This window comes from Podarcis cretensis (assembly GCF_951804945.1).
Source record: "Podarcis cretensis genome assembly, chromosome: 1".
Taxonomy (NCBI): domain Eukaryota; kingdom Metazoa; phylum Chordata; class Lepidosauria; order Squamata; family Lacertidae; genus Podarcis; species Podarcis cretensis.
Window position 1 is genome coordinate 95714633 of NC_137170.1, and position 15342 is coordinate 95729974.

At 47.9% G+C, this 15342-nt stretch overlaps 1 protein-coding gene across 2 annotated transcripts in view; it reads left to right on the plus strand.

Annotated features, from left to right (window-relative positions):
• The window catches only part of LOC307225673 (TGF-beta receptor type-2-like), a 45669-nt gene that overhangs the window by 630 nt on the left and 29697 nt on the right, over nucleotides 1-15342 (plus strand). Inside the window, exon 1 of one of the 2 annotated variants that reach the window (XM_079993747.1) lies at nucleotides 12016-12234. The exons of the other annotated variant lie outside the window; for it this stretch is intronic. Within the exon in view, the coding sequence (XP_079849873.1) occupies nucleotides 12183-12234 (52 nt within the window). The 5' untranslated portion in view covers nucleotides 12016-12182. Of the gene's footprint in view, nucleotides 1-12015; nucleotides 12235-15342 lie in introns of those variants that run through there. 2 annotated transcript variants of the gene reach the window in all.

The window sequence follows — 15342 nt, forward strand, 5'->3', positions numbered from 1 at the left end:
CAGCCTGACTCATTGGCTACAGTGAGAGATACTCTCCTTGGGTAACTTCCGCCCCACCGACGCCTCCCGCCGTGCAGGTTTTTTTTTGCATGTCTAATCGAAGCTCCGGAAGTGAATTCCACCTTATTTGGTGGGGCTTACTATCTAGTAAACGTGTTTAGGCTTTATGTGTTTTCTCAGGCTGTAATAAGATATACTGTTGAAATATACTCAGTCGCAAAGTGATTTCATGCTCTTTATTCAGCTCATAGTGGTGAGGAGGAATGAATGAAAGTCCCCTCACAGTATCTGCTTTATATACATTATTTACACAATGGTCTGCACATGATTGGCTAATTCTGGAATTCTACTGTAAGCCAATCAGGTTGTGGATTCACTTATATCTGGAGCATGATTGGGTGGTTCCTGCCAACCAATCATACTGCTGCATTGTTCTAGGACCAATCAGACTGCTGCAATTTGGATCCTATTGAACTCAGTACATAACACCCCTCCCCTCTAAGTTCCAGTCCTGCCCGGGAGGTCCTCGAGGTACGCCGGCGGCCTACATGTGCGTTGCGGCCTGTGCTGTTCCCTGGTCCGGGGTTCAGGTTCTGGCTCATGTTCCAAGGATGCTGGCTGGGATGGACCTGTTTGGTCTGGCGCAATCGGCTCACTCAGTCGTGGTTCTGGTTCCGGTGTCCTTTCGGCCTCGCGGGTCCTCTCTGCATTTACTGATTCTGCCTCTCCTGCTGGCCCCTCCTGCTCTATGGGCCTCACTGCCCCTCTGTTCCCTTGGGACTCCTCTGACCTGTCCTCCTCCTGGTTTTCTCCCGGGAATCGTCGCCGTATCTGGTCGCAGTGGCGGCGCCAGCATTGCCCCCCATCCGTTAGCACCTCGTACAACACGGGGCCAGTGACCCTGGTGACTGTGGCGGGTACCCATGCTGGGCCTGCCCCAAAATTCTTTGCATACACTGGGTCCTGGGCCTTGAGGGTCCGGGGGTTCCTGCCTTCCCCCACCACTACCTCATCCTGAGCTCTATCGGGGTGAAGGCGGTCCAATCTGATTGCAAGGCGCCGACCCATTAGTAGTTCAGCGGGGTTCCGGCCAGTCATTGAGCTGGGGGTGCTGTGCTGTGCTAGGAGGAATGTGGCAAGGCGGTACTCCCAATCCCCTTGCGTCATGCGGCGAAGGGTGTCCTTGGTGGTCCGCACCATGCGTTCTGCTTGGCCATTGGTGGCAGGGTGGAATGGCGCCGAACGGATGTGGCGGATGGCGTTCTGCGCTGTGAAGGTTTGGAATTCTCCTGACGTAAATGCAGTCCCGTTGTCTGAGACGAGAGTGTCAGGGAGCCCGTGGGTTGCAAACAGCCTGCGTAGTACCCGGATGGCTGCGGATGTAGAAGTGGACGGTACCAGTGCGGCTTCCAGCCATTTGGTGTAGGAGTCCACCACTATGAAGAATGTTTTCCCCTGAAAGGGGCCAGCGAAGTCCACATGCAGGCGTGACCATAGTGCTCGGGCGGACTCCCAGGACTGGACTGGGGCCCTTGGGGGATCTGGGCGGGATTCTTGGCAGGCCTGGCAGTGTTTGACCCAGGCCTCTATCTCTCCGTCAATCCCCGGCCACCATACATAACTCCTGGCAAGGGCCTTCATTCTTACTACCCCTGGGTGTGTCTCGTGTAGGGCTGTGAGGACCCTTTTGCGGAGGGGCTGGGGAACAACGACCCTGCTTCCCCATAACAGGCACCCCTTGTGGGCCAACAGTTCATGTTTGCGGGTTGTGTAGCCAGCGAATTCTAGCCCAGGGCTGCTGCTGGGGAAGGAAGGAATGGTAAAAGTTCAATAGTCCCAAGAAGGCCTGAAGTTCAGTCTTGCTCTTGGGCACTGGGGCATCACAAATGGCCCGTACCTTGTCCCCAGTCGGGTGGACCCCTTCTGCGTCCACCATAAATCCCAGAAAGTCCACCTGAGGCACTCCTAGTAGACATTTTTCCCGCTTCACCTTGAGACCCGCCATCTGGAAACGGTGCAGAACGGTGCGGAGGCGGTCCTCAAACTCCTCTGGTGTGGGCCCGGCAATCAACACATCATCGAAGAAGGGGGTGATGCCAGGAATCCCTTTAAGGAGCGAGTCCATTAGATTCTGGAATATGCCTGGTGCCACACTGACACCAAATTGCAGCCGCTTTACCCTGAACGCTCCTCTGTGCGTCACAATCGTCTGTGCCTCTGCTGTGGCCTCATCTACTGGCAGCTGTTGATATGCTTGGGCCAAGTCCAGCTTGCCAAAAATTTTTGACCCAGCCAGGGTGGCAAGGACATGGCTGACCACTGGCACTGGGCATGCATGGGCCGTGAGGGCCTTGTTTATGGTACATTTGTAGTCTGCACAGATGCGGACCGAACCATTAGGCTTGACGGGTGTGACGATTGGGGTTTCCCAGGGGGCATTAGGCACCGGCTCCAGCACTCCTTGCTCCACGAGCCAGTCCAATTCCTCGTCTATATGGGGTTTCAGGGTGAACGGGACCCGGCGGGCCTTGAGCCTGACCGGTCGTACTGCGGGGTCAAGCTGTAGAGCAATGGGGGGGCGCATACTGTCCCAATTTCCCATCAAAAACCCCTGGAAATTCCTTGCATATGGCATCCACGTCCACTTGTAAGGTAGTGTGGTTCACCCCGGTGATGGCTAGCCCCAGTGGTCCAAACCATGCCAATCCCAGTAAGCTAATGTAGGGGCCCTTGACCACAAGCAAGTCCAGTTGCCGCGTCCGCCCTCGGTATTGCACCCTGAAGGTCCCCACCCCCATTGTGGGGACCTTACGTTTCTGGAAGTCCCGGAGGGTGAATGGGGCCGGCCTGAGTTTGGAACCCCCAGTAGGACACAGTTTCCTTAAGGTCCTTGCCGAGATTATGGATAGAGTTGAACCCGTGTCAAGCTCCATGCGGCATGGGGCCCCCTCTATCTGTACCTCTACATAAATTTTCTCTACGTTGGGGTGGGGCAACTGGTATACCTGGAAGTCCGTGAGCTCCGTCGAGTTGCCTTGGTGCGTTGGGCCCCGGGACCTGGGGCTCTTGGATTGGTCATCTGATGCCTGGCGTCGGGTGGGCCGAGCTTGACACACCCGGGCGATGTCTCCCGATTTTCTGTACTGCCTGCACTCTGCGTTGCGGAAACGGCAGGTCCTCCTCTCGTGACTTTCCCTGCAGCTTGCGCAGTTCCCTCCTTCTCCTCGAAGCAGCTGTGGTATGTGGGCTGCTTGAGTGCGCTGCTGTACTCGGTGCACCTCCTCCCTGTCAGATCCTTAGTCGTCGGTGAGGTCTTCGTGGTGGACCCTCAGTTGAGATGGCAGGCTCGGCCGTGCCTCTTGCGTCGACCTCTTGGCAGCTTCCATTGCCAGGCCCTCCTCCAGAGCGACCTGGAACGTTAGGTCCTTCTTAGCATAGAGGCATCGTTGCAGCTTCTCATCCTTCAGGCCACCGACGAGGCGGTCACGAAGCATGTTCTCCAGCTCTGAGAATAATAATAATAATAATAATTTATTATTTATACCCCGCCCATCTGGCTGGGCCTCCCTAGCCACTCTGGGCGGCTTCCATAAAAACCAAAAATACAGTAAAATATCACACGTTAAAAACTTCCCTAAACAGGGCTGCCTTAAGATGTCTTCTGAATGTCAGGTAGTTGTTTATCGCTTTGACATCTGCTGGAAGGGCGTTCCACAGGGCGGGCGCCACTACCGAGAAGGCCCTCTGCCTGGTTCCCTGTAGCTTTGCTTCTCGCAATGAGGGAACCGCCAGAAGGCCCTCGGCGCTGGACCTCAGCGTCCAGGCAGAATGATGGGGGTGGAGACGCTCCTTCAGGTATACTGGACCGAGGCCGTTTAGGGCTTTAAAGGTCAGCACCAACACTTTGAATTGTGCTCGGAAACGTACTGGGAGCCAATGTAGGTTTTTCAAGACCGGTGTTATGTGGTCTTGGCGGCCGCCCCCGGTCACCAGTCTAGCTGCCGCGTTCTGGATTAGTTGTAGTTTCCGAGTCACCTTCAAAGGTAGCCCCACGTAGAGTGCATTGCAGTAGTCCAAGCGGGAGATAACCAGAGCATGCACCACTCTGGTGAGACAGTCCGCAGGCGGATAGGGTCTCAGTCTACGTACCAGATGGAGCTGGTAAACAGCTGCCCTGGACACAGATTTGACCTGTGCCTCCATGGACAGCTGTGAGTCCAAAATGACTCCCAGGCTGCGCACCTGGTCCTTCAGGGGCACAGTTACCCCATTCAGGACCAGGGAATCCTCCACACCTGCCCGCCTCCTGTCCCCCAAAACAGTACTTCTGTCTTGTCAGGATTCAACCTCAATCTGTTAGCCGCCATCCATCCCCCAACCGCCTCCAGACACTCACACAGGACCTTCACCGCCTTCACTGGTTCCAATTTGAAAGAGAGGTAGAGCTGGGTATCATCCGCATACTGATGAACACCCAGCCCAAACCCTCTGATGATCTCTCCCAGCGGCTGCATGTAAATGTTGAAAAGCATGGGGGAGAGGACAGAACCCTGAGGCACCCCACAAGTGAGAGCCCAGGGGTCTGAACACTCATCCCCCACCACCACTTTCTGAACACGGCCCAGGAGGAAGGAGCGGAACCACTGTATGACAGTGCCCCCAGCTCCCAGCCCCTCAAGACGGTCCAGAAGGATGTTATGGTCGATGGTATCAAACGCCGCTGAGAGATCCAGCAGAACTAGGAAACAAGTTGCAGAACCGGGCGGCTTGGCGGAGAGAGGTCACAAACCCAGTTATGGTTTCCCCAGGGGCTTGCTGCTTTGCGTAGAAGGCATTTCGACGAGCCACCACTGAGGGCTGCGACGAAAAGTGCCCCTTCAGCTGTTCCATTATTGTTTTGTATGGAACAGTAGCGATGTCTTCAGGTGTAAGGAGAGCCCAGGCGATTTCAAACGTCTCCTCTCCGCAGATGCTGAAGAATATCGCCCTCTTCTTGGCGTCTTCTTCATCGGTGACCCCTTTGGCTTCTAGGAGGAAGGTGAAACGGGAGGCGTACTGTCAGAGCTGCCCAAGGTCCCAGCTCACAGAGGACTAACGCCAGGTCGTGGTTATATACAAAAGTCTTTATTGAAGTTCAGTTTCCATTCCAAATCCGTAGCGCGCAGCTCTACGTCTTAACCCTAGACCGCCGAAGTTCCGTCTGAATCTCCTCCCCCCTGACACCAGTTTAAGATTCTAGCCCTGCTCCACCTCTTCCTCTGCTCTCTTCTCCTCTGGGTCCTCCTGTCCGCTGGGGCATTCCCCTTTCTGGATTCTTCTGACGCTGAGTCCCCTGACTCCTCCCCCTGCCTCCGGCGGGCTTTAGGACCCGGTTCCCAATCCTCGTTCTCTGCTGCCCTGCGCGCCTGTACTTTTGAACTTGGCTCTCGCGCCAAGCCAGTGACCTTCCTCCTGACCGTTACACTGCTTCTGTCACTGCTTCCCTCTTCCGGGATGCTAGCTGGACCTGACCTCCCCTCCGTTGCCTGACTCTCCGATGGAGGCGTGGTCAGCCCTGACTCCTCTTCTCTCCCTGCTGGGGGAGACGCTACCCCCGATACCTGGGACTCTTCCCCCCCACTATGCTCAGGTGGGGAAGCTGGTCCTGATCTCCAACTGCTGCTCTGGGAGTCCCCGCTGGCCCCTTGGGACCCCCCTTGCCCTGGCCACCGGCGCCCCCTTCTGTGAATCTTCCGATTCGCTGGAGAGGCTCATGGAATCTCTCGGGCCACTGTCATCTTCTCCTACGCTGCCCTCAGATTCTTCCCCTTCGCTCTCCATCTCCCCTCTTCCCTGTGCTTCTGCTCCTGAGCCCCTGACACGTAGGCTTCCCAGTCTCCAGATGCTGGGTTGAACGGCGAGAAGCTGCTGTCGGTTGCCATTCTGAGTTCCTTGTGTCCCAGAGCTGAAGCCTGGATACACGGTGCGAGGCAGTGGTGCGGCAGGTGGCGGTGCTGCGGTGCTGTGTGTGGCAGTCAGCTCAGCGGGATCCCACCTTCGTCGCCAGTGAAATATACTCAGAGTCGCAAAGTGATTTCATGCTCTTTATTCAGCTCATAGTGGTGAGGAGGAATGAATGAAAGTCCCCTCACAGTATCTGCTTTATATACATTATTTACACAATGGGCTGCACATGATTGGCTAATTCTGGAATTCTACTGTAAGCCAATCAGGTTGTGGATTCACTTATATCTGGAGCATGATTGGGTGGTTCCTGCCAACCAATCAGACTGCTGCAATTTGGATCCTATTGAACTCAGTACATAACAACTGTACACTGGGATTAATGGGAGAATCAGTAAAGAAGAGAGGGTGTGTACCTTTGCATGTGCAGTCTTAATTCTTGCAGAGCCCCATGGTCTGATTCCCCTTCCTGATTAAAGGTCTGATTAAAGCTGTCGCAAAATATATGATATCTGGGGTATAGACAAGGCAGTGCTATGGGGTGTGTGTGTGTGTGTGTGCGCAAATGCGTGGGGAGGGGAACCAAACTGGGTCTTTGACCCAGGTGAAATAAAACCTAGTTTTGCAACAGTTGTAAGCATCTACCAGTATTTCCATGCACACGTGAGTTTTAATTAAACACAATACATTTAAAACACATGACTTCTGCCAAAGAATCCTGGGAACTGTACTTTGTTAAGGATGCTGGGAATTGTTTCTAAGTGAAGATACAGTTCCCAAAGATTCTTTGGCAGAAGTCATATGCTTTAAAAACACTTTAAAAACCAGCAACACTTACAGACTGGCTGAACTCCACGACAATTGCTCCCTCCAAACCTCCTTGCCCAAACTCCAACTCTCCACAGGCCTCAAAGGCTGGTGCAAAGGCTTGTGGGATTGCTAGATGCCGTTCCTGCACTCTTTGGGAGGCCATTTTTGCCCCTTTCAGTGCCATTTCCGGGTTCTGGCAATGCATAGTCACACATGACTTGAATGCACATAAATGGGGAGTTGCCGGTACACTGTTTAATGCAGACTACTTTTGAGTCTTATTTAAGCCAAGCATTCAACACTTTAAGCCTCTCCCAGGCCATGTTAACAAGACAGGATGGAACTAGGCAATTTGCCTGGCTGTGCTGAATGTTGTTCAGCTCAGAGATAACCCCATCAAAAGAGAAGAGAGCTAGCAAGACAGCAAGGCCCTGTGTATGCTTTAATGCGGGTAAGGAAGTCAAAAGGTCTCTTTGAGACTCTTCCAGATTTGCTTTTGTTGTCATGAGAGAAGATACAATCCCAAGTTTCCCATTATCTTCATCTTTAGAACCCAGCCATAACAATAATGCTTGATGAGGCATATATGGGATTCACACAAGTATTTCAGCATCACTGGGGTGGGTTCAGAAAATTCCAATATGCATATCCTTTAAAATGGAAGTGTAACTGATGCAAGAGACATATCTTACGGAATATCTAGAGTAAACACCCCAAAGACCACTTCATAACGGGAAACAGATTTTGGGTGACTGTGCAATCATGCATTAAATGGACTATTGGTTTATAAAACAAATCTTAAATCAGTCATACTCAAAGGGCACATCGGCAGTTCACATTCTTAAAAGGAGTGTTTGTTCCAATAAAATGTTCGTTGTAAAAACTTGGGAAATTCTATCTGACTAGGAATGAATGGGCAAAGGTAACAATTAAAATAACCTTGGAAGAAATTTGTACAAACAATGGAGACACCAGAATAGAAACCAGATATACTGAAAGCACTCAAAAGGTCTTTAAAATCATCTTTGAGTTTATTTTAACTGGAGTTGTGAAGGGAGGATAGGTTAGAGAGGTCAAATGCATGCAAGTTTAGTACAGTATGAATGTTTTGCTTGCAATAGCTAAAAGCTAATTTTACAGATAGAGAAATGCATTCAAAGACAACAGTTGATAAAATAGGTTTAAGGGTAGAGTGGCCCATTAGAAGAAACCAAGATGTCTTGATTGCTGGGACATCAGAAGAGGATTTTGATCCTTGTAACTTTTTGTAGTTTGGTCAGTTGAACAGGAAAAGATCTGAACTATAGGTACAGCAGAACTATCACAGCCACATTCACCTGTGTTCAAAGCATACAAAGCAAGTCTGATACACACTGATAAGCAGTAAGCACATGTTTGTGCAAACAAGATTTTAAGGCTTCTTCTGTATGAAAGTAAACTCATTTCCTTAGGGAATATTGCCTTTTCTTCTCTTTGGGCTTAACACTAGGATAACAAAGGGAGCCACCTTGAATAAAATATTGGGGGGCGGGCCAGGTAAGCCCTATCTTGGATAATTGATCACAAACCATTTGAACGGCAATGACCATCAACATTGAGGGCATGGCCCCCTCAAATATTTTATTGGGGAGCTGAAGGGACCTTGGCTCCTAGGAGTTGGCTCCTATGGATTGCTAAAATTTGCCAGTTCCACATAGACAATACACAACTGTTACACTGTATTCATCTTAGTGGGCTGTCTTCTGATCATTAGGTTACAAGTTCTGGAGGACTTCCTTAATCATGACGTTACTGATGAAGCAAGTAATAAAAGTAGGGTTGCCATACATTCAGAATTTCCCGGAATAGCCGGGATTAGACACAATTTTTATGTCTGGATTTTCACTTTTTGAAATATGGCAACCCTAAAAAAGAGGCCATAAGATGGAAAAAGGAATGGACTTGTAAGGCAAGACACAAAACACATTCCCGGTAATGAAACGTATGCCATGAGAGTGCAGTACTGAAGTTGAGTTACACTTTTGTGTTCACCATTTTCATTTTTCACTTGCCCACTTCTGGCGTGTTACCGTAAATGTTTGCCAGCTCTTCCATGATTGTTGGCTGTGTAATTGATCTTATCTCCCTCTACTGGTCTATTGTTTCCAAGTTATGTTTCCTGCTTGCTGGCGAGGATGCACTTAGATGTGGATCATCTTTTTTGTAGAACAACATAGAAAACTGCTTTGCACTGAGTCAGACCTTTGGTGCATCTAGCTTAGGACTGCCTAAGGTGACTGGCAGGAGTTCTTCATGGTCTTAGACCAGAGGTTTTTGCAGCCATGGCTGAAGATGGCAGGGTTTGAAGAGGGAATCTTTTGCACGCAAGGGGTGTGCTCGACTTTAGACCTCCTCCAAGTAAACTGTGAAAGTATGCTAACTGCATTTTTGGTCAGACTCTCCTATCCCAGCCTGAGTTCAGGGGGAAACCTGTTGTTCCTGTCTGAAGCAGAAGCAGCTGTGCACAACACTGATTGGCGGGGAACTGGTGAGATCACTAACATACACATATATCTCCAAAGGAGATTTTCAACATTTAAAAAATTGATGCTGCTAATGTTGCTTTTTTGTTGTTGTTTTCTTTGGAGAGAGGGTGAATATATATAATTAATTAATTATATATCCAGTACTGTGAAAAAATAAGAAGGCAATCTGCTTGAGGCACTGGTAAAATGGGTTATTCATTCACCATTTGACCTGCTGCCCAGTATGTCTGTTGAATGGGATATGAAGGCACTCTGCTTTGTATGCACGTACACACACCGACATGATCTTTGAAGAGGTCTTTGTAGCCAAAGGTCTTAAATGCCAGTATGCTGTGGACTAGGGTGCATTTTAATTTTGTATTTACTATAATAAAAAAAGGCAAATGCATTTGCTTGTGATGTAAAGGATGTATAAGATGAAAAATCCTAGTGGACAGTAACTAAAAGTAAATAATCATTGGTGGCCTTTTCAGCCACAAAAACATTTGCAAAAGGTGCCAAAGCCTGAAGGAAATGATGATTGGAAAAGGGGGGGGGAACCCTCATATATTGCTCTAGCAGCTTCAGAGATGCCTCCGCATGTAAGCGGAATGGCTGTAAAGAGACCACAAAGACTGCAGGAGGGCTGGGGAAAGCGAATATTAAGCCAAGCAGAAGCAGAACCCATAAAACAGAGTATCTGGAAAGTTTTCAGGGGATAAAGAGGGGATGACAATATAATAATAATAATAATAATAATAATAATAATAATACCCCACCCATCTGACTCTGTTTCCCCAGCCACTCTGGGTGGCTCACAGCATATATCAGAACCTAGTAAAACATCAAACATTAAAAACTTCCCGATACAGGTCTGCCTTCAGATGTCTTCTAAAAGTCAGATAGCTGTTTATTTTCTTGACATCTGAAGGTTAGGGTGTTCCACAGGTAGGGCGCCTCTACTGAGAAGGGCCCTCTGCCTGGTTCCCTGTAACCTCACTTCTCACAGTGAGGGAACCAGCAGAAAATCCTCAGAGGAGGACCTCAATGTCCAGGCTGAATATATCCTGAAGCCAGAAGAAAAAAATTCTAGTTTCTTTCTGCTCATAAACACCAGATATCCACAGAGATAACATGAATGGTTATGATATTCTTGCAGAGAAACTGGTCAGGGATATATGCCAGTGGAATTTAAGTGTCTGACTGCAATGACAATCCTTCCACTGAAATATTAATGTATTAATTGATCTGCCTCCTTTTCCTCTATGGTATTATGTATTGTATATTATTCTTTACTGTTACTTGCTCTCGGCCACCTGCTCCCATCATCAGTCTAGCTGTTCTATACCAGCAGGAGCTTCTGATGTGAACTGATGGCACTACACTGAAAATATATTTAAAAAATCACTGCAGCCAGGTTATCCAGATCTGGAAATGATCGTAGCTGGCAAACCAGAGAAGAGGTACTCCTAACTGCTGAGGTCATGCAGACAGGAAGTGACAACTTAGTATTGAGGAACACCCCCAGACTATGTGCCTGCTACCTCATCCAGAACAGGTTGTCTCCCTAAACGCCCGGCATGGAACAACCACTTGCCCACAGCATCTCCACCTTATGGGGGATATAGTCTTAGTTTATCGGTCCTCATAGAGCCAGTTACTGCTTGCAGACACCACTTGCAAAGCCCAATTCAGATGGAACCAGGAGGTAGAACTGGTTGTCATCAAAATATCGGTGACAAGCGTGCTCCACATCTCTGGATACCCCTCGTCAGCAGTTTCTCAATGGCCAAGGAGCTGAGCTGAAGTCCCCTGAGTTCTACGTCTGGTAGGAGTAGCCCTGCAGGAAGGAGCAGAACCACTACAGTACAGTGCCTCCCACTCCCAGCCCAAGGAGCTGCCACAGGGAGAAATGGAAAAGGAAAGCCAATGGAGCAGGCCCCCCCCCCCACCAACTCCGTCTCTTCCCTAATTAACAGTCATCAACCAGAGTGAGCAAAGGCTGCTTCGGTACAGTGGTACGTCAGGTTACAGATGCTTCAGGTTACAGACACTTCAGGTTACAGACTCCGCTAACCCAGAAATAGTACCTCGGGTTAAGAATTTTACCTCAAGATGAGAACAGAAATTGTGTGGTGGCAGTGGGAGGCCCCATTAGCTAAAGTGGTCCCTCAGGTTAAGAACAGTTTCAGGTTAAGAACAGACCTCCAGAACGAATTAAGTTCTTAACCCAAGGTACAAATGTACTGTGTTTCAGACCTGAAGCCAGACTGAAAGGTTAAAATAGGGTGTGCTTTTGTATCCTTTTAAGGTCTTTTGACTAGTTTAAAATAAAAGCTTTCAAAACAACAACAACAACAACAACAACCCCCTATGATGATAACGGCAGCATGCTTATAGCAATGTACAGATGTTTTTCTGAATGTAGGATTTTGGTATTTGATGAAGCTTAACATCAAATTCCAGTACTTTCTAAAGGAAAGTGATAACATAGGGAAATAGTCACTGCTGGATTCTTTCATTCTCTTTCCAAGAAAAGGATTTGTACATCTAATCTTAGTAGACCTGTTAAAATTAGAGGCAGGAATTTGGTGCTCTTCAAACAGCGTTGGACCATACAGAGCTGTTTTTTTCCTGAAGCAGCTTAGCATTGTCATCATTATATCAAGCCCTGCTCTCCGTGCCAACTTTTCCCTCCCCATCCTCCCCCTCCCATATTTGTGTGTGTTCAGAGAGTCAAGCTTAGCCTGCTCATAAACTTCAGTTCCTGGGCGGACCCCACACACGCACAGCTGGATTTGAAACAGCTGGATCTGCCTCCCCTTCAATTTTAGACAGGAGCCCCACAAGCTCTGGATGGGCTGGCGGAGGATGAACCGATCAACGCTGTGAAGCAGGGATTCAGTTGCTGGCAAGATCCAGAAAATGGGTTACTGGAGGAGCCTCACTCTGAGTCTGCTACTGCTGCTGTTGCTCCGTGAGTAAAGGAAAAAAGGGCTTCTGCTTCAGCTATGCAAAGCAAGAGGCTGTTTATGTTCCTTCTCTCAGCTCCCTTCTCCTTTGCTGATGACTGGAAGGATAAGAAATGTCTGATAATTTGGTATAAGCGCTAGCTGCAAGGCAGGCTTGAAAATCCAATCTCTGCTTCTTTCTATCGGTAGATGTTTGTCCCTTATAGTCAGCCTTCTTGGAGCTGCAACTGTTACGGTACTTGTTGTAACCAAACGTGGGTTAGTGTTAGATGAAGAAACTAATGGTTTTTTTGGGGGGGAGGGAATTGCATTGGTTGTTTTTTACATTGTATTACAGCATTTTAAAATCAGTGGAAAGACTTGGTTGGATAGTTTGAGTTGGTCAGGGTTTTGAGATGGTTGTAACATAGCTTGTGTCACTCTCACATTGACCCATTCACACAAATTTAAGTGCAGTACTAACTAAACCAATTAAGTATGATGTGGAGGGAAATGAGGATTTCTGCCATTGCATCGAGCTGCTTGGCAAGGCAGCCCAACTATCGCATAAGCAAATAATTCTTTGTGGCAAGCACTGTGTTTCTGTTTCTGTTAACAGTCTGTTAATACTGAAGATACAACTTCCATGCGTGGATTTGATAGTATGCCCCACCAGGCTGCAAAGGCTCTTGTTTAAATCATAGATGCACACATATAGATGCTATATATACACAAGTCAGAAGTATATACACTTCTCATATATATATAATGTGGTGCAAACAGCATGGCTTTATATGGGATTTGTTTATTGCACTGATACACAACATTTTAACAAAAAAATGCATTCTGTGTCATTCTATGAAACCATAAGGGTGCCTTTTGATGGATAATTACTTGGCTGCCAGTTATGGCAAGTCAGTGTACCCAACGCCTGGAGGGTAAGGCTATCAGTGGCTACTAGGCAGGATGGCTGTGTTCTGCTTCAGAGGAAGTATGCCTCAGTATGCTAGTTTCTGGAAATCATAAAGGGGGGAATCATAAAGCAGGGAGAATTCTGTCGCTCTCGGATCTTGTTTGCAGGCTTCTCATAGGCATTTGGGTCTTATATCTGATCCTGCAGAGCTCTATATAGGCTCATGTGCAAGCCACACAGACAGGACCCTGCCTGTTCCATGTGCTGCAGTTTCCCACAAGCACAAATAACAGAGCAAGGGTTATCCGGGGGGGGGGGGGAGGCACTGTTTAAGTAACCTATTTTGGCAGCATTGTCATGTTTCTTCCTGCACAACCCTGAGCTCTTCTTCATGGTTCAGTTTCTCCCCCTTCCACGGGACAGGACAATGAGGCTTCTAGAATTATATACCCATGAAGCTGTCTGATGCAGCAATGCCTCTGGTCAAATAGTGCCCACTGCAGCCTTCGACAGCCTTCCAGGTGTTTGGAGCAGGTGGGAGTTGGAGTCCAAAACATCTGGAGAGCACCAAGTTGGCAAAGACTGATCCGCTTCGCTTGACAATGGCTCTGCAAGTTCTCAAGTAGAGGTCTTGCCTAGACTTATTTGTTTATTAAAATGTATGTATACCACTTGACGGTCAAACCCGTCACCCCAAGCGGGTTATTAGCTGTGGTATCATAAAGGCATGACTTTGGGGCAGAAGTCTAGAATGAGCTGGAAAGGCTGGATGGCTTTGAAGTAAGTGAAATAACTCACATTATCATCTAAAGAAAAGGACCCCATAAGGTTATTACATCAGAAATCTTCAGTTACCTAACTGCACCACTTCATAACTTGAGAAGCCAGGAACAGAACATTCTGCATGCAAAGCCTATGCTTTTTAACTGAGTTATGGCTCTTCCCCGTTTTTTTCTGGGGAGGGGGGGGGAGGCAGGCAAGCTCCTGCTTGCCACCCCCACCCCACTTTCAAACAGTATGCTAAAGAATGAGGACTGGAAGCAACAAGAGTTTCCTTTACTCCCGATTCCTTTAAGGGAGTGCCTGGATCAAAACTCCCTCTGTTGCCAGTTTGGTGCTAAAGCAGAAATGCAGAAAGCAGAATGCAAAGCGAAGTAACATATAACAGGAAGGAATACCATGTTTCATGTTCCATTGCAAAACACCCCCCCAACCTTTACAAATTTCTTAATTCTTCCCGTGTATAGTATGTAGTAACAGTGTTCCATTGGTGAAGATCTTGTGTAGTTAGTGAGGATCAGAGACTGTGAATCAGGACCTCTGAGTTCAGATACTGGGCACCGAACAGTCAAAATGAAGCACTTTGATTTCTATGGAAGGGCCTATTCAACATCCTGATCCAATGGATGCCTACTCTAAAGTAAATTCCACTGCGTTCAGTGGGTATATGATATGAAAGACACCCTCTCTGCAAATATTTCATACCTCGTATCAATGCCCTGAGAAAATAATTCTTTATCATTTCAACAGCACTTCCTGAAGTATTTTATAACTATTGTCTTATTCCTACCCACAACACCCTGTCAGATAGGGCACTGTGGTTTTCATTTCTAAGATGGAGAACTGATTTGCCCAAGGCAACTGGGGAATGTTTAGTGGGGCTAAGAATGCATGACTTTGAGGTCTCAGTCCAGAATGCAAGCTATGGTACAATGCAAGTACAGATATGCCTCAAGTGCCTTGAATTTAGGCAGACTCCTTCGTGACAGAAAGAAAGACTGTGTATCTAGCCAGCAAGTAATAAGTTTGGCTTTCTTCAAACTGGACATATGGAACAGGCAATCACACATGTTAGACCAACAAAGCCTTCAGAACTTTTAATTTCTGTATTTAATTTGCAAATAGGCATCTTTCCAAGGTTGCTGGAAAATTCTGTAGGATATTCTCACCAGATGTACAGGAAGATAGTTTTGGGGGGTTGCTTTCTATCCTCCATCACACATTCTGTTGTTGTTGTTGTTTCTCTAGGGATAAAGTTCTCAAAAAGAGTGATCTAGTCCTTCTTACAGAAATGCAAGGATTACTTGAAGTTGGGGGAGATGAAAGGTGTCTCCCAAGGGGGAGGGGTTTCAGCTGTGATTTGGCAAAGCACAGACAAGGAAGAAGTGTCAGTTTATTTCGCAGCAGGGACTAGGATGTTATCTCCTGGGAAGCTATTTGC